General features: G+C 45.6%; 1 protein-coding gene across 1 annotated transcript in view; it reads left to right on the top strand.

Annotated features, from left to right (window-relative positions):
• LOC110070845 (A.superbus venom factor 1) overlaps positions 1-18,822 on the top strand; it is a 106,088-nt gene that overhangs the window by 54,650 nt on the left and 32,616 nt on the right. The window contains exons 25-28 of the mRNA XM_072991546.2: positions 12,821-12,896; positions 13,297-13,459; positions 15,090-15,194; positions 17,942-18,092. Coding sequence (XP_072847647.2) covers positions 12,821-12,896; positions 13,297-13,459; positions 15,090-15,194; positions 17,942-18,092 — 495 coding nt within the window. The remainder of the gene's footprint in view (positions 1-12,820; positions 12,897-13,296; positions 13,460-15,089; positions 15,195-17,941; positions 18,093-18,822) is intronic.

Here is an 18,822-nt window from a genome sequence, read left to right as displayed (position 1 = left end):
ACCTATCAGTTCTGGCTACCTAAATAGAAACCTGAACCTATCAGGTATGTACTAACTGACACACAGTTGTACCCAGTCTGACACACAGACTCCAACTCCTAACTCTCCACACAAGCTCCAAATATATATACAGTACAGCTCCTCCCCCCTGATGTCCCGCCTTCCACTCCCCATAGGATGGAACTTTCCCTCCAAACCCATGACAGACAGGTACCATCAGTGCTGTATGTGACACCTCCCCTCTTTATAAGTTGTTTTGCGGAGGAAAAGCTAAAGTGCTTTTCTCCAAAAAAACAACCAGGATCACAACACAAAACAGTTATACATTATAATACAATACCATACTTACTCACTCTAGGTCAAACATCTCAATTATGCATTTAAACATTAATAATTGCAATACATTAAGTTACCTTTATTAATACAAACCAAGCCTGTTCAATAAACAGGTACATTTTAACTTTTGGTCACCAAAATATACATAGTCCATGGTTCTTCGCCGTCTTCATTCGTCGGGTCTTCTTGACAAGGCGTCAGCAACACAGTTCATTGACCCTCTGACCACCTTCACTTCAAAGTCAAAATCTTGCAGGTTTAAAGCCCACCTCATAAGTTTACTATTATGGGTTTTCATTGTCTTTAACCACTGCAGTGGTGAGTGGTCAGTGCACAGAACAAAATGTCTTCCCCAGATGTAAGGTTTGGCCTTCTGAATCGCGTATACTATGGCCAGGCACTCCTTTTCCACGGTTGCCAAATGTCTCTCACCTTTCTGGAGTTTCCTACTCAGGTAGGACACTGGATGCTGGTCACCATTTTCATCCTCCTGGCAAAGAACTGCTCCTACCCCGCTGTTAGACGCATCGGTGTAGATGATGAACTCTCGATCGAAGTCTGGAGCACGCAGCACTGGATAATGGACGAGCGCCTCCTTCAACCTCTGGAACGCCTCCTCACAGTCGCTGGTCCACGGGATGCGGTCATCAGTCTTCTTCCGCGTCAGATCGGTCAGCGGAGTCGCTATCTCGCTAAACCTCGGGATGAACTTTCTGTAGTAGCCCACCAACCCAAGAAATGATTTGACTTTTTTCTTGGTGTTGGGTCTGGGCCAATCACGAACGGCTTCTATCTTGGTCTCTAGGGGTTTGATCGCTCCTCCCCCTACTATGTGACCCAAGTATTTTATTTCTGGGCTACCCAGCTGACACTTGCTTGCCTTTACTGTTAGCCCTGCTGCACTTAACCTCTGCAGCACTATCTCCAGGTGTTTCAGGTGATCTTCCCAGGTATTGCTGAAGATCCCTATATCGTCAATGTAGGCCACAGTAAAGTCACTGAGCCCTGCTAAGGTCTGGTCCATCAGCCTTTGGAATGTGGCTGGTGCATTTCTGAGACCAAAACTAAGGACTCTAAACTCATATAGACCGAAAGGGCTGCAAAATGCGGTCTTTTCCTGATCCCTGGGATCAATCCTTAATTGCCAGTAACCCTTTACTAGGTCCAACGATGAAATGAACCGACAACCCCCTATGGTTTCAATCAGGTTGTCTAGCCTGGGCATTGGGTAGGCATCAGGAGTGGTTACGCGGTTTAATTTCCGGTAATCTACACAAAACCTAATGCTCCCATCAGGCTTGTCCACCAGGACTATCGGAGAGGACCAAGGACTAGAAGAGGGGACAATTATGTTCTCCCTAAGCATCTCGTCCAGCTCCTTCCGCACCTTGTCCCTATAGGGTCCCGTTACTCGGTATGGGGATACTGCTTGCGGGGTTGCATCCCCTGTGTGGATCCGATGCATCACTCCCTTCACTATCCCCGGCTTATTCGAAAAAACCTTATGATATTTAGTGAGCAGCACTTTTAGTTCTTGCTGCTGGTCTTGGGTGAGTGCAGGACTGATCTTCACCTCATCTGGGTTGTATTTCACTTCCCCTCTACCCTCCCAGAAGGGTAATTCAGCTTCCTCACTCTCAGCTGCTTTTATGGCAAATAAAACCCTCTGTTCCCCTCTGTAGTAGGGTTTCAGGGCATTCACATGTACCACCCTTCGTGTTTGGTGTTCCTCCTGTTCTATAAGGTAGTTCAGATCCGACATCTTGGAAATGACCCTGTATGGTCCTGCCCATTTGAGCTGCAGTTTGTTCTCTTTGCAGGGCCTAAGCCAAAGCACTTCCTCCCCTGGGTTAAAGTGCCTCTCCCTGGCTTTCTGGTCATACCAGGTTTTCTGTCTGACCTTCTGAGCTTGCAGGGTCTCTGCTGCTAGCTCTAGGTTTCTCTTCAGGTCATTCATTAAAGTGTCTATATACGTCACAACATCTTGTGGGTCATCCTGGGTGATCTGCTCCCAATTTTGTTTGATTAAATCAAGTGGACCTCTTACTTTTCTCCCAAACAAAAGTTCAAACGGACTGAACCCGGTACTGGCTTGTGGCACTGATCGATAAGCAAACAAAAGGGATTGCAGCTTCTGGTCCCAATTGTTTGGATTCTCTGCCAAGTAAGCCCTAATCATGCGCATCAGAGTCCCATTGAACTTCTCCGTTAACCCATTACTTTCGGGGTGATAGGCAGTGGTTTCCTTGTGTTTAATTCCACAGATTTGCCATAACCGTTTCATGAGCTTTGATGTAAACGATGTGCCCAAATCTGTGATTATTTCTGAGGCAAATCCCATCCTGGACATATACCCCACCAAGGCATCTGCCACTGTGTTAGTTTCGATGTTAGTCAAGGGAATGGCTTCGGGGTACCTCGTGGCATGGTCCACAATGGTGAGAATGAACCGGTTCCCCCTCTTTGTGGCCTTGGGCAAAGGTCCCACAATATCCACTCCTATACATTTGAATGGGGTGTCGATCACAGGCAAAGGGCACAACTTTGCTTTGGTCCTGTCACGGTTATTCCCCTGCCTCTGACACACATCACATTGTTTACAGAACTCCTTGATCTGCTTCCCTATTTCAGGCCAGTAAAAATTTTGTGTGATTCTCTGCTGTGTTTTGTTCACCCCTAAGTGCGCAGCAAACATGTCAGAGTGCCCCCTTTGTAAGATCATGGGGCGATACTTTTCAGGTACCACTAGCTGACTTCTGATCCCATCTCCCCCTTTTGAGATATTCATCAGGGTCTCTCTATATAAAATTCCCTTTTTCTCGCGAAATCTCGCTGGGGTTTCAGGTGTTAGCTGGGTGTCTGTCACCTTTTCAAAACACTTTCGGAGAGTGGCGTCTGCCTTTTGCTCTTGGCCAAATTTGCTGTCTGTGGTTAAGGTTTCTACCACAGCTTCGGGACTACCCTCATCTGCTTCAACCTCGGGCTCTTCAGTACCCCCCCTGAACTGTCCCTGTGGTAGCTTGTGAGCGTGTAATCACTAGCACCCGTTTCACATGTTCAGCCAGGTCATTTCCCACGAGCACGGCTGCTCGTGGGAAATGAAATCGCTAGCCGCCAAACTCCCCTCCAGCCTTGAAAGCTCACAGGTACCTCAGCTACTGGCAGTGAGATCACCTGCCCCTCAATCCCTGCCACCTTCAGGCTCTCATTTGGGATTATATACTTTCTAGGAATAATGTCTGGATGGCACAGGGTCACCTGGGAACAAGTATCCCTTAGCCCCCTATACTGATGGTCAAGTATTCCTACGTCCACCCCTGCGGTCTCAAACAATTGGGAATCTGTCCTAACTAGTAAGCAGCGCTTGACCTCCACAAGAGGACCATTTTCCCCAGCCTGATCAGCAGATGTAACTGGTCCAGATTGAGTAGCCATGGCAACAGGCTCCCTCAGTGGCAAGGAGCTTTGCTCTGTCTGGACACAGAACACAGCTTTTGGCTTGGTTCCACTCAAATCATGAGGCAAATTTCCCTTTAGCTGCTTTAATTTCTCACACTCTGAGATTAGATGGCCCTTTCCTTGACAGAAATAACATTTTCTGCTGTACTTGGAGTCTTTCTCATCTGGTTTTGGTTTTCCCTCCAAAATCTGAGATCTTGGTGGTTTCATGTCTGAGGGCTTCCCTTCAACATGGGCCCCTCCCCCTTGCTGGTTTTTCCCTGGTCCTTGAGAGTACCTGCTGTAGGTTTCTTTGGGCTTACCCACAGTTTTCCCCTCAGCACCTAAGGGCTTCCTTATTTGGGAAATAAAATCTGCGATCTCGGCCGCTTCTGTCACCGATTTAGGTTTCCTCTCCCTCACATGGAACTTTAGTTCCCCATGCAGGACTGAATAAAATTGTTCCAGCACTATCAGGTCTTTGAGCTGCTGGAAGGTCTCTGTCCCCTCCTGAGACAGCCATTTCTCTAGCAACCTCACCAGTTGGGCCCCCACTTGGGTAAAAGTCTGCTCTGGTTTTTTTGTGAGTGACCTGAATCTTTGCCTCAGCTGTTCCGCATTTATCCCATGTCGGGCAAACACCAGTTTTTTAAACTCAGCGAAGTCTTTCAGCAGTTCCACTGGCATCTCTGCATAGACTTCTGCCAGGCTGCCACTGATTAAAGATCGCATAATGGTCATCTTCTCAGTTTCCCTTACTGAGAAGTCTACAAACGCTCTTTCCACAAGGGAAAAGAACACCTCAGGGCAATCTCCCTTGTGGTACACAGGGAATTTCTTCAAGTCAGTTTTACACAATTGGCCCACCTCAGAATCTCTATTGTTATTATTGTTCTGATTCATCATTTCCAATTTTCTTAACTCAAACGCCATCCTCTCTCTCTCCAATCTTTCTTCTCTTTCCATTCTCTCTCTCTCTATCTCAAATTGTCTTTGTTTCTCCCTTTCCCTTTCCTGTTTCTCTTCCTTTTCCATTTCAAATTGTCTCTGTTTCTCTCTTTCCCTTTCCTCCATTTCCCTCACCCTCAGTTCATGCTGTTGGGCTAGGAGCATTATTCTGAGTTCTGAGGTCAGTTCTCCCGTGCTCTCATCCTGCACTGAGCCAAATTCCTCCTCAGAACCTTGGTCTCCCTGTGGTTCTCTCACTTCCCCCATTTCTGCCATCTGGCTTCGAGTCAAGGGCATAATCCCCCCAGAACAGGCTGCCTTCAAAAGTCAAGCCTCAAAATAAAACGACGACTTTTTTCCCTTTTGCCTCAGAAACAGCCTTCTATAGACTGCTGCTGTTCCTTCAGCACCAACTTGCAACTGTTGCCAGGCAGAATCCACCCCCTCTGCTAGGCCTCTCAGCAGACAGGCTAGATCACTGTTACTTCACGCAGCTTTGCCTCAGCCCTTTCCCGCCAAAACGGGTTGCCTCAGAGCTCCCTAATCTAGTCCCCCCCCAATCTGAGTGTGCACGTTCTTCCACTAGCCTACCTCCCCGTGAGGTAAGCCTAGAAGATTACCTACGCGCCCTCAGATTTTCCCTGACTAGACCCCCCTTGCTCTGGGCACACTTGCCAAGGCTTTGCTGGACCACTGGACAACTGGACCAGTCGTATCCCACACGCTGGACACCAATCAATGTGGCAACCCCAGACCTACTGGAGTATACCACCCTGTAATTATGCTGCCACCAACCATTCCCTGTAAGGAGTCACACAGACCAGGAATGGATTTTAATAAATAAAAGAGCAAGGTTTATTGAAATAACAAACAGGATAAATAAAAGAATCAGGTAAATAGGATAATGTAACGTGGCATAGTCCTAATCATATACATACAACAGATTGGTTCCCACAGAACCCTTTAAGGTAACGCACAGACCCTGAACCTATCAGTTCTGGCTACCTAAATAGAAACCTGAACCTATCAGGTATGTACTAACTGACACACAGTTGTACCCAGTCTGACACACAGACTCCAACTCCTAACTCTCCACACAAGCTCCAAATATATATACAGTACAGCTCCTCCCCCCTGATGTCCCGCCTTCCACTCCCCATAGGATGGAACTTTCCCTCCAAACCCATGACAGACAGGTACCATCAGTGCTGTATGTGACACCTCCCCTCTTTATAAGTTGTTTTGCGGAGGAAAAGCTAAAGTGCTTTTCTCCAAAAAAACAACCAGGATCACAACACAAAACAGTTATACATTATAATACAATACCATACTTACTCACTCTAGGTCAAACATCTCAATTATGCATTTAAACATTAATAATTGCAATACATTAAGTTACCTTTATTAATACAAACCAAGCCTGTTCAATAAACAGGTACATTTTAACTTTTGGTCACCAAAATATACATAGTCCATGGTTCTTCGCCGTCTTCATTCGTCGGGTCTTCTTGACAAGGCGTCAGCAACACAGTTCATTGACCCTCTGACCACCTTCACTTCAAAGTCAAAATCTTGCAGGTTTAAAGCCCACCTCATAAGTTTACTATTATGGGTTTTCATTGTCTTTAACCACTGCAGTGGTGAGTGGTCAGTGCACAGAACAAAATGTCTTCCCCAGATGTAAGGTTTGGCCTTCTGAATCGCGTATACTATGGCCAGGCACTCCTTTTCCACGGTTGCCAAATGTCTCTCACCTTTCTGGAGTTTCCTACTCAGGTAGGACACTGGATGCTGGTCACCATTTTCATCCTCCTGGCAAAGAACTGCTCCTACCCCGCTGTTAGACGCATCGGTGTAGATGATGAACTCTCGATCGAAGTCTGGAGCACGCAGCACTGGATAATGGACGAGCGCCTCCTTCAACCTCTGGAACGCCTCCTCACAGTCGCTGGTCCACGGGATGCGGTCATCAGTCTTCTTCCGCGTCAGATCGGTCAGCGGAGTCGCTATCTCGCTAAACCTCGGGATGAACTTTCTGTAGTAGCCCACCAACCCAAGAAATGATTTGACTTTTTTCTTGGTGTTGGGTCTGGGCCAATCACGAACGGCTTCTATCTTGGTCTCTAGGGGTTTGATCGCTCCTCCCCCTACTATGTGACCCAAGTATTTTATTTCTGGGCTACCCAGCTGACACTTGCTTGCCTTTACTGTTAGCCCTGCTGCACTTAACCTCTGCAGCACTATCTCCAGGTGTTTCAGGTGATCTTCCCAGGTATTGCTGAAGATCCCTATATCGTCAATGTAGGCCACAGTAAAGTCACTGAGCCCTGCTAAGGTCTGGTCCATCAGCCTTTGGAATGTGGCTGGTGCATTTCTGAGACCAAAACTAAGGACTCTAAACTCATATAGACCGAAAGGGCTGCAAAATGCGGTCTTTTCCTGATCCCTGGGATCAATCCTTAATTGCCAGTAACCCTTTACTAGGTCCAACGATGAAATGAACCGACAACCCCCTATGGTTTCAATCAGGTTGTCTAGCCTGGGCATTGGGTAGGCATCAGGAGTGGTTACGCGGTTTAATTTCCGGTAATCTACACAAAACCTAATGCTCCCATCAGGCTTGTCCACCAGGACTATCGGAGAGGACCAAGGACTAGAAGAGGGGACAATTATGTTCTCCCTAAGCATCTCGTCCAGCTCCTTCCGCACCTTGTCCCTATAGGGTCCCGTTACTCGGTATGGGGATACTGCTTGCGGGGTTGCATCCCCTGTGTGGATCCGATGCATCACTCCCTTCACTATCCCCGGCTTATTCGAAAAAACCTTATGATATTTAGTGAGCAGCACTTTTAGTTCTTGCTGCTGGTCTTGGGTGAGTGCAGGACTGATCTTCACCTCATCTGGGTTGTATTTCACTTCCCCTCTACCCTCCCAGAAGGGTAATTCAGCTTCCTCACTCTCAGCTGCTTTTATGGCAAATAAAACCCTCTGTTCCCCTCTGTAGTAGGGTTTCAGGGCATTCACATGTACCACCCTTCGTGTTTGGTGTTCCTCCTGTTCTATAAGGTAGTTCAGATCCGACATCTTGGAAATGACCCTGTATGGTCCTGCCCATTTGAGCTGCAGTTTGTTCTCTTTGCAGGGCCTAAGCCAAAGCACTTCCTCCCCTGGGTTAAAGTGCCTCTCCCTGGCTTTCTGGTCATACCAGGTTTTCTGTCTGACCTTCTGAGCTTGCAGGGTCTCTGCTGCTAGCTCTAGGTTTCTCTTCAGGTCATTCATTAAAGTGTCTATATACGTCACAACATCTTGTGGGTCATCCTGGGTGATCTGCTCCCAATTTTGTTTGATTAAATCAAGTGGACCTCTTACTTTTCTCCCAAACAAAAGTTCAAACGGACTGAACCCGGTACTGGCTTGTGGCACTGATCGATAAGCAAACAAAAGGGATTGCAGCTTCTGGTCCCAATTGTTTGGATTCTCTGCCAAGTAAGCCCTAATCATGCGCATCAGAGTCCCATTGAACTTCTCCGTTAACCCATTACTTTCGGGGTGATAGGCAGTGGTTTCCTTGTGTTTAATTCCACAGATTTGCCATAACCGTTTCATGAGCTTTGATGTAAACGATGTGCCCAAATCTGTGATTATTTCTGAGGCAAATCCCATCCTGGACATATACCCCACCAAGGCATCTGCCACTGTGTTAGTTTCGATGTTAGTCAAGGGAATGGCTTCGGGGTACCTCGTGGCATGGTCCACAATGGTGAGAATGAACCGGTTCCCCCTCTTTGTGGCCTTGGGCAAAGGTCCCACAATATCCACTCCTATACATTTGAATGGGGTGTCGATCACAGGCAAAGGGCACAACTTTGCTTTGGTCCTGTCACGGTTATTCCCCTGCCTCTGACACACATCACATTGTTTACAGAACTCCTTGATCTGCTTCCCTATTTCAGGCCAGTAAAAATTTTGTGTGATTCTCTGCTGTGTTTTGTTCACCCCTAAGTGCGCAGCAAACATGTCAGAGTGCCCCCTTTGTAAGATCATGGGGCGATACTTTTCAGGTACCACTAGCTGACTTCTGATCCCATCTCCCCCTTTTGAGATATTCATCAGGGTCTCTCTATATAAAATTCCCTTTTTCTCGCGAAATCTCGCTGGGGTTTCAGGTGTTAGCTGGGTGTCTGTCACCTTTTCAAAACACTTTCGGAGAGTGGCGTCTGCCTTTTGCTCTTGGCCAAATTTGCTGTCTGTGGTTAAGGTTTCTACCACAGCTTCGGGACTACCCTCATCTGCTTCAACCTCGGGCTCTTCAGTACCCCCCCTGAACTGTCCCTGTGGTAGCTTGTGAGCGTGTAATCACTAGCACCCGTTTCACATGTTCAGCCAGGTCATTTCCCACGAGCACGGCTGCTCGTGGGAAATGAAATCGCTAGCCGCCAAACTCCCCTCCAGCCTTGAAAGCTCACAGGTACCTCAGCTACTGGCAGTGAGATCACCTGCCCCTCAATCCCTGCCACCTTCAGGCTCTCATTTGGGATTATATACTTTCTAGGAATAATGTCTGGATGGCACAGGGTCACCTGGGAACAAGTATCCCTTAGCCCCCTATACTGATGGTCAAGTATTCCTACGTCCACCCCTGCGGTCTCAAACAATTGGGAATCTGTCCTAACTAGTAAGCAGCGCTTGACCTCCACAAGAGGACCATTTTCCCCAGCCTGATCAGCAGATGTAACTGGTCCAGATTGAGTAGCCATGGCAACAGGCTCCCTCAGTGGCAAGGAGCTTTGCTCTGTCTGGACACAGAACACAGCTTTTGGCTTGGTTCCACTCAAATCATGAGGCAAATTTCCCTTTAGCTGCTTTAATTTCTCACACTCTGAGATTAGATGGCCCTTTCCTTGACAGAAATAACATTTTCTGCTGTACTTGGAGTCTTTCTCATCTGGTTTTGGTTTTCCCTCCAAAATCTGAGATCTTGGTGGTTTCATGTCTGAGGGCTTCCCTTCAACATGGGCCCCTCCCCCTTGCTGGTTTTTCCCTGGTCCTTGAGAGTACCTGCTGTAGGTTTCTTTGGGCTTACCCACAGTTTTCCCCTCAGCACCTAAGGGCTTCCTTATTTGGGAAATAAAATCTGCGATCTCGGCCGCTTCTGTCACCGATTTAGGTTTCCTCTCCCTCACATGGAACTTTAGTTCCCCATGCAGGACTGAATAAAATTGTTCCAGCACTATCAGGTCTTTGAGCTGCTGGAAGGTCTCTGTCCCCTCCTGAGACAGCCATTTCTCTAGCAACCTCACCAGTTGGGCCCCCACTTGGGTAAAAGTCTGCTCTGGTTTTTTTGTGAGTGACCTGAATCTTTGCCTCAGCTGTTCCGCATTTATCCCATGTCGGGCAAACACCAGTTTTTTAAACTCAGCGAAGTCTTTCAGCAGTTCCACTGGCATCTCTGCATAGACTTCTGCCAGGCTGCCACTGATTAAAGATCGCATAATGGTCATCTTCTCAGTTTCCCTTACTGAGAAGTCTACAAACGCTCTTTCCACAAGGGAAAAGAACACCTCAGGGCAATCTCCCTTGTGGTACACAGGGAATTTCTTCAAGTCAGTTTTACACAATTGGCCCACCTCAGAATCTCTATTGTTATTATTGTTCTGATTCATCATTTCCAATTTTCTTAACTCAAACGCCATCCTCTCTCTCTCCAATCTTTCTTCTCTTTCCATTCTCTCTCTCTCTATCTCAAATTGTCTTTGTTTCTCCCTTTCCCTTTCCTGTTTCTCTTCCTTTTCCATTTCAAATTGTCTCTGTTTCTCTCTTTCCCTTTCCTCCATTTCCCTCACCCTCAGTTCATGCTGTTGGGCTAGGAGCATTATTCTGAGTTCTGAGGTCAGTTCTCCCGTGCTCTCATCCTGCACTGAGCCAAATTCCTCCTCAGAACCTTGGTCTCCCTGTGGTTCTCTCACTTCCCCCATTTCTGCCATCTGGCTTCGAGTCAAGGGCATAATCCCCCCAGAACAGGCTGCCTTCAAAAGTCAAGCCTCAAAATAAAACGACGACTTTTTTCCCTTTTGCCTCAGAAACAGCCTTCTATAGACTGCTGCTGTTCCTTCAGCACCAACTTGCAACTGTTGCCAGGCAGAATCCACCCCCTCTGCTAGGCCTCTCAGCAGACAGGCTAGATCACTGTTACTTCACGCAGCTTTGCCTCAGCCCTTTCCCGCCAAAACGGGTTGCCTCAGAGCTCCCTAATCTAGTCCCCCCCCAATCTGAGTGTGCACGTTCTTCCACTAGCCTACCTCCCCGTGAGGTAAGCCTAGAAGATTACCTACGCGCCCTCAGATTTTCCCTGACTAGACCCCCCTTGCTCTGGGCACACTTGCCAAGGCTTTGCTGGACCACTGGACAACTGGACCAGTCGTATCCCACACGCTGGACACCAATCAATGTGGCAACCCCAGACCTACTGGAGTATACCACCCTGTAATTATGCTGCCACCAACCATTCCCTGTAAGGAGTCACACAGACCAGGAATGGATTTTAATAAATAAAAGAGCAAGGTTTATTGAAATAACAAACAGGATAAATAAAAGAATCAGGTAAATAGGATAATGTAACGTGGCATAGTCCTAATCATATACATACAACAGATTGGTTCCCACAGAACCCTTTAAGGTAACGCACAGACCCTGAACCTATCAGTTCTGGCTACCTAAATAGAAACCTGAACCTATCAGGTATGTACTAACTGACACACAGTTGTACCCAGTCTGACACACAGACTCCAACTCCTAACTCTCCACACAAGCTCCAAATATATATACAGTACAGCTCCTCCCCCCTGATGTCCCGCCTTCCACTCCCCATAGGATGGAACTTTCCCTCCAAACCCATGACAGACAGGTACCATCAGTGCTGTATGTGACACCAGACGTCCGGAAAAGGGAGGACATGTCCTGCTTTTTAAGCGAAAATCCTGCGTCCGGCAGGCAAAGCTAAAAAGCTTTAAAATGTCCGGCATTTCTACCTGAAAATGTAAATCATCTCTCCCTCCCTCCTTGGTTGTAAGGCATTTGTAAATCCTCCCGGCAGCGGCTTGTATATCCTCCGTTCTGATGGTTCTGATCGGAGATAAGCCAGTTTAATTGGTCCCCGCTGTGCAACAGAGCCGGGGCAATCAGTGACTGCTTCCGGGGGAGGTGACTGAGAGCACGAAGGAAACTTCAATCAAGGAGGGAAGAAAGGTGTGAGAGAGCTTGACAGAGGCTTGTTTAAAAGTAAGATTGGGGAAAATTTAGGGAGGGAGGGAGGATGTATGTGAGTGAGAAAGAGACTTAGTTTTATAAAATCATGAAAAAAAGATTGTGACTGCAAGGGAGAGACGGCTCAAAGGTGCGAGGGAGGGATGGGTAGAAATGGACATGAGAGGAAATGGACATAGTGAACTGAAGCAACTGATTGTTTGAACATTGAGGAAGGGTTTGTGTGTCAGATGGAGGGAGAGGGAGAGGGAGAGACATACACACACACACACACACAGAGACTTGACTTTTTCATAAAACCATGGAAAAAGGAACATTGCAAAATTTACTCTCCATTGCATTTAGCTCTGCTGAGAACAGCAAGTATTTCAAGGTAGTAGTTGTACAATTAGCTGTTTAAATAATATTCTTTGGTATTTTGTAAAAAGCCTCCATTGAATTTATTTTTATTTTTTAACATGACTGTTTTTTGGACAGTTCACTAAGAGATGTTTATTGGCAGGAATTGTAATCAAATTGTATTGATTGCGGGTTTAATGTGGATTCAAATGAAACATTCAATATGTCCTCCTTTGTCCTCCTTTTTGTCTTTCTATGTCCTCCTTTTGGTACCAATGTATCTGGCAACCCTACCTACAGGCTCCCCTTTGCCCCCCTCCCTTCAGTGGAAAGGGAAGATGCGACAGTGCAACACTTCTCTCTCTCTCTCTCTCTCTCTCTGTGTGTGTGTGTGTGTGTGTGTCGGGGGGACTTGTGCTGTTGTCTTTCCACATTTAGATGAACATGTGTGTTTTTATGAGCTGTCTGAGCTTTCCTTGTTCTCCTTATGTTTTAGGTTATACCCAGGAGTTGGTGTATAAGAAACCAGATCATTCGTATGCCGCATATGTAGGACGCACATCTAGTACTTGGTAAGATCAAGATTGCCTGGAAAGAGTCTGAATCAGGAACTTCCCTTCACACCTTCTTGCTCCCTGTTCAACACCAACACTCCTGAAAGTCCCATCTATGTCTGGGATTGTCATCTGGTGCCAAGCAGATGCTATTCCTCAAAGCTGATCCATTATTACTCCAGTAATGTGGATCACTTTCTTTCTTCCCCCAGTGTTAGTGAATAGATGTGAGGGGAGCTCTACTGTATTTTCATCTTGTCTGTTCCTGATCTTGTTGAAAAAACTAGTACATGACTTCAGAGAACCCTTCCTTGCTAACAACCACCCTGCCATGTTTGGCTCACAAGATCAGGTGTACAGCCAATTATATTAAGATCTTTCTTGAGATGGTTGGGCTGATTCTTTATGTTCTTTGCAGGCTAACAGCGTACGTTGTAAAGGTCTTTGCCATGGCTTCTAAAATTGAGTCTACCATTACCAAGGATGTCATCTGTGGAGGGGTAAAGTGGTTGGTTCTGGAGAGGCAAAAGCCAGATGGGGTTTTCCAAGAAGTTGCCCCTGTGCTCAGTGGAACAATGACGGTATGTTTTTTTCCTGCTCTGAATGGCATTTCTCGTGAAAAATCTAGTTTTCACAATGATCATAACAGGAATTAATTTACAAACTACATTTTAGCCAGGGAGCCACAAAGGGGAAACAAAGATGAGGGATGGCAATACAAATAATAGAGGATTCCAGAGCTTGAAAATATTACCTTTTGGGGGGACTAAAACTCCTAGAATTTCCCAGCCAGAATTGGCAGTAGTCCAAATAGTTCAAAAAAGGAACTCCTCTATTCTCTGGGAGTTCTGATAGCAAGGAGAAGACAAATAAGTGTGAATAAATTTCTCCTAAAAACAAAAAGACAGTAGATCTCAAGAGGTTTGAAGGAGGTGAATGCAATGTCCAAAATGGGAAATATGCTTAAAGAGAATGGAAAGACAGAAGACAAAGAAATGGCAATAGGTGAGATGCTGCAAAACAAAGTCAGGGGTGCTTATGGGGAGGGGGTGAGTGCAGCTCAGTGGTGGGGTGGCACCTAGACTAGAGGAGATGTAAGGCATCTTGCTCTGTTTCTATGCAAAGGCATATATAAGGGGAGATGAACGAGAGGATAGTGCTATCTGTAGAGGACTGCTTTAGTAATGAGGATTAGAACAGTGAAATGGATGTGACATACTGTAGGGAATGACTGTGCAAGAGAGGCTTAAAACTAGGAAGAAAGTAACAACATAGAAACTGCCCCCCCCCCGGAACAAACCACGGTTCCATCTGCTCAGTATTGTGCAATCTGATTGGCAGGAGCTTTCCAAGCCTTCTCAGGCAAGATTCCGTCTTTCCTAGCCTTGCCTGGAAGTCACCAGTATTCTCTGGTGCTCTCAAGGACTAAGAGGCCCATCCTCACATAAGCTTCTGAAGGCTTTCAGAGTGAGGTAGTGGTTAAACACCACCATGATGGTGGGAGAGAAAGTTGTGATTTGACTTCTGAGAGAAATAAGTAGGAGTCATCAAGAGTCAGATGTATTAGTCTTCATGCTTATTTTACCTACAAAGAAGGTACTAAGTCTGACAGAATCAAAGCGTGATGGTGCTCCCCACCTTCCCAAAGGAGCTTCCTTTTATAAATGACTCACCCCTGTCTTTCTTTTGCTGAGTCCCCCTCTTTCTAGTTCCTTTGGGGCCACAAGACAAAACTGCTCTGTTCTGAAACAATTTGTGTGTTTTCAAAACCCTGTTTAATTGTTAATAGCCCTGTGTGTTTGTCTTGTAAGTTTTCTAAGATTTTTTTTTTATGCTTGAAGCTCCTGCAGGGAAGCAAGCATGAGTCACCTGATTTCCCTCCCACAATAGGATTTTCTCAAACATAGGCATCTCAACGAATCAGACTTGTAAATTAAGCATGTGTTTACCTTCTAATGGCCAATCTAAAAACAAAGCCCAGTAAATATGTGAGAGGAACATCAAAAGCTGGGACAAATAGATGTTTTTCACCATGATAGAGGAGCACTTTGGTAAATAAAAAAATGTGATTAAAGTATCATCAAGTTTGACTTTTATATTTTCAGACTTTCTTTTTTATATACTGCATCCCTTCTTACAGCATCAGAGCTCTCACTACCTTTTAAATTTAAAATTATATATGTAAATGCTGTTTTCTTGCCTTCTTTCTAGGGAGGCTATAATAAAGGTGACGCTGCTGAACCAGAGGTGGCATTAACAGCTTTTGTCCTGATTGCGCTGCTGGAGTCCAAAGAGATCTGCAGAGACCGCATCAATGTAAGCAGCAATGCATTACAATGATAGATGTTGTAAGAGACAGTCACCTCTGACAGTGTGATCTTATTCTCAGAGTCTTTCTGCATTGCCACGTTTTTGTGCCTTCCTGGCCTAGCAGTGAGCCAAACTTCAGCCTTCAGGACTTAAGAAAACCCAAGCCATTGCAACCTTCATTTTCCAAGGACAGGAGTTGTTGATTTTTGACCTATTACTTATACACCCTTAGCCCAGGATTTGGGTAGAGTGAGATGGAGAGGTAAAGCTGAAGAGAGATTGAGTGGGGTCAGGAATTGGCTGAAAATGGTGGGAGAGATGGGGAATTAGCCACCATGAACCTGTAGCCACTTGGAAGGCATGCCATGTGTCCAGAAGTAAGTTCATTCCCAGACACCCAAAATGTCAAACATTTCACTATCCACAAATGGTGCTGCAAAATGTGAGGGCAATTTTGGCACAGAATTTCTTTAAAGCTTTAATCAGGGCCACTACAAGACCTTAAAATCCCCCTTCTCCTCTGATATGAATTGGCCACTTGCTGCAGACATCTAGTGAGGTTCCTCAGCCTTCTGAGGGTAAAATTGGACATTACAGGGAAAGTAGATTTCCTATGATTACTCTCGTTTCCTTCTTAAAACCGGTTTTCTTCAGATTGTCTGAGAACTTGTTAACCTTCCAGTGGCCAGTCACAGCACTTATAAATGCATGGTACATAAATGTTGAAGAAAATAGTGCCATGACATGCTATTATTTCTTACCACTTGAGGAACACTTATAAAAACATGTTAAAAATATTGTTTGCTTTGACTCTGAAATGGAGCTGGCAGAACTATCTGGGGAAGTTCTCATTTTAGCCAGAATCTAACTGAATATTTGCACCTGCATAAGTGTAGCAGCAAATAACTGCTACTTAACAAGTCCTTACTTGGCACACATTTAGGAATTCAATTTGAGACATATTAATTAGTGCTCTGACTTATGCCATTGAACTTACACAGGTATAAATATTCAAATGAACTCTGGTCATTGGCTTTTTCAGTCCAAGTTTTTCTGTACCACCTTAGCTGCTCATTTACATGTCGTTTAACTTGCTTTTAGTACTCACATTCCCATTTTGAGAGCTACAGAGTTGTGGCATACAATATATTTATACACAGATTTGTATATAGAGTCAGCTAGAGCTGAGAATACAATCTGAGATGGCTTAAATTACACTTAGGGGTTCCGCAGCCTGCTGTTGGAATCCCCACCTGTTTCCAGGATATGTTGCTTGTGCATTTATAAACCGTGCAGAGACACCCTTAATAACAATAATTGTGTGCTGCCAAATCAGTTCTGAATTATGGCAACTCTTTTCAGAGTTTTCTAGGTAGAGAGTACACAGAAGTGGTTTAACATCCCCTCCTTCGGGAGGCACTTCTGGAACTGTGCAGTTTTCCCAAGACCACAAAGGTTGGCTCTCCCATGAAACCTAACTCAGGGCTTATCAGCATTATTGATTAACCCTGCAATACGCATAGGATTTTTGGGGGGCTGCAGTTTAAAGTCATGTGACAGTCACATGGTAAATGAATAGCTATCTGTCTCTCCTTGAAATCACGGTAAAGGTGTTCCATTTTTATACTGCTCCTCTTGGAAATTTAATGCATTTTATTGAATGTTTAAGCTTTGTTGGTTGAGAGATCTACACAGGCTTTAAAAATCATTTCATTTGAGGCTTGCCCACTCTGCCCTTGGGCTAACCGCTCACCCCAGATGCTGTGGTGAGGTGAGGGAGGGAGAGGTCCAAGCTGCATGTCCTTTTAGAAAGCTTGGTCGCTTCTGTTCCTTTAAGAATGCTCCAGGTGTTCCCCTTTGTACCCACAGAATACATCACAGAAATGAAGGATGTCTGGCTTTGCAGTGGGGTAAATACACTGATCTACACATGGCTTCTCCTAAATCCCCATGATTTTGACATGGGAGTTACCCCCAAACACTGTCCCATCTATGGGCACAGATGGTTCCTATGACTGAGATTCTTTTGGGGATGATCCTACATGACAATCATGTGGATCCATGCCTGTGATCCACTTTTTGCCCAAAGACAACTCTTCACTCCTCCAACCCTGCACTGGACTGGCCACGTCCTCCCCTTCCTTTCACACTCCCTGTGCCTACCCATCCCTCCTTCCCCCTGGCTCTTTTTGCCGCTCTTGCTTCCCCCGCCACCTCTGCTGGTTACCCAAAGAGGTGGTCATGATCAAGCAGGGACTGTGAGTGGGGGGACGGGGAAGCAAGGAGTAGGGTAGCAGAGGGCAATGAGGTAGGGAGCAATTTATGGTGGGAGAGGAGGGCATTTTGCGCAATTGGAGACATTAGGCTGCAACTCAGCCCTGAGTTAAAATAAACCACCCTGCCAAGAGGCTAAATGATGGACTTCCAAACATAATAAAGCAAGTCCAGGGAGAGAAAAAAACCAAGATCTACTGTGTAGCATGTGATCAACTTTTTAAACAACAATGCAATTGCAGCTAAAAGCAATTCAAATACCAGTTCCTTCACCAGTTTAATCAGGATCTAACTAAGCTATCTAGCCAGCAAAGACACCTTTAGTTTTCAGGTATTTCATATCTGAAGGAAACTGAACCCAGCAGAGCTGGCCCAGAAGTGGGGCATCCAGGCACAACACAAACGGGCAATATCTGAAAATTACCCTCCAACCACTGCTAATGTATAGGTACTTCCCCCCTCTGCTCCTTTCAATCCAGATTCTGGACAACGGCGTCAACAAAGCTGCTACCTATTTATCCAGAAAATATGGTGCATTGCAAAGACCTTACACTACAGCTCTCACAGCCTATGCTTTGGCCCTCGCAGGGCAGCTGAATGATGAGCGGGTTCTCATGGCAGCATCAACAGGTAAGGTACATTTATACCAAAGTACGGGATGGTAAAACAGCAAGCTGTTTACGTTAAAAACAGAAGGGGTGAATAATGAGAATGAACTGGTGGAAGAAGAGTGGGTGCATGCCTTAGTTGGTACATGGGCACCAGGGATAATCTACATGTCTCCTTCTGCGGGCATTCTTACACAGTTCAGTCAGCTGTACTGAAAATAGTGCAGTGTTCTTCTTTGTGGCCTCTGTGAATCATGCATATAGGGTGTTTTGGGCATGCCCGAAACCTCATCAGAACCTTTCAGGGCTTCTGTATCATACAAAGAAGATCATTAAGTAACCCCTCCTCCTCCCTGTGTAAGTCATGCCACCTAACAGTTGAAGCTCAGTTCCTTTCAGCTACTGTTTAGAGAACTTTGTCGATCCTTCCTTCCCTGTTCTTCTGCTCCCCCTTCTCTTAATCTCCTGTGGGTTTCTTTCTTGTCCTTAGAGACATTTGTGCCATTTGATGGCCCCTATGGCCCCTTTTAAGTGGTGTACGGATCACTCAAACAAAATACCCTCATTGACAGCTATTTCAAGTGTCTTTAGTGCCTCCATGAGGGGCACCAGCCCCCCACCTGTTCTCAGTGCCGAATATTTATCAAGGTTGCTCTAAAGAACCAGCAGTCTAAACTAAAATTCCATCTTTGGGAGAAATCCCTCCAAGCTGTTAGATCACTCTTTTTTTTTTTTGTACTTTTTATTTTTTA

Source organism: Pogona vitticeps, chromosome 2 (assembly GCF_051106095.1).
Source record: "Pogona vitticeps strain Pit_001003342236 chromosome 2, PviZW2.1, whole genome shotgun sequence".
NCBI classification, from domain to species: Eukaryota; Metazoa; Chordata; class Lepidosauria; order Squamata; family Agamidae; genus Pogona; species Pogona vitticeps.
This window is presented reverse-complemented; position numbering and strand designations above follow the sequence as displayed.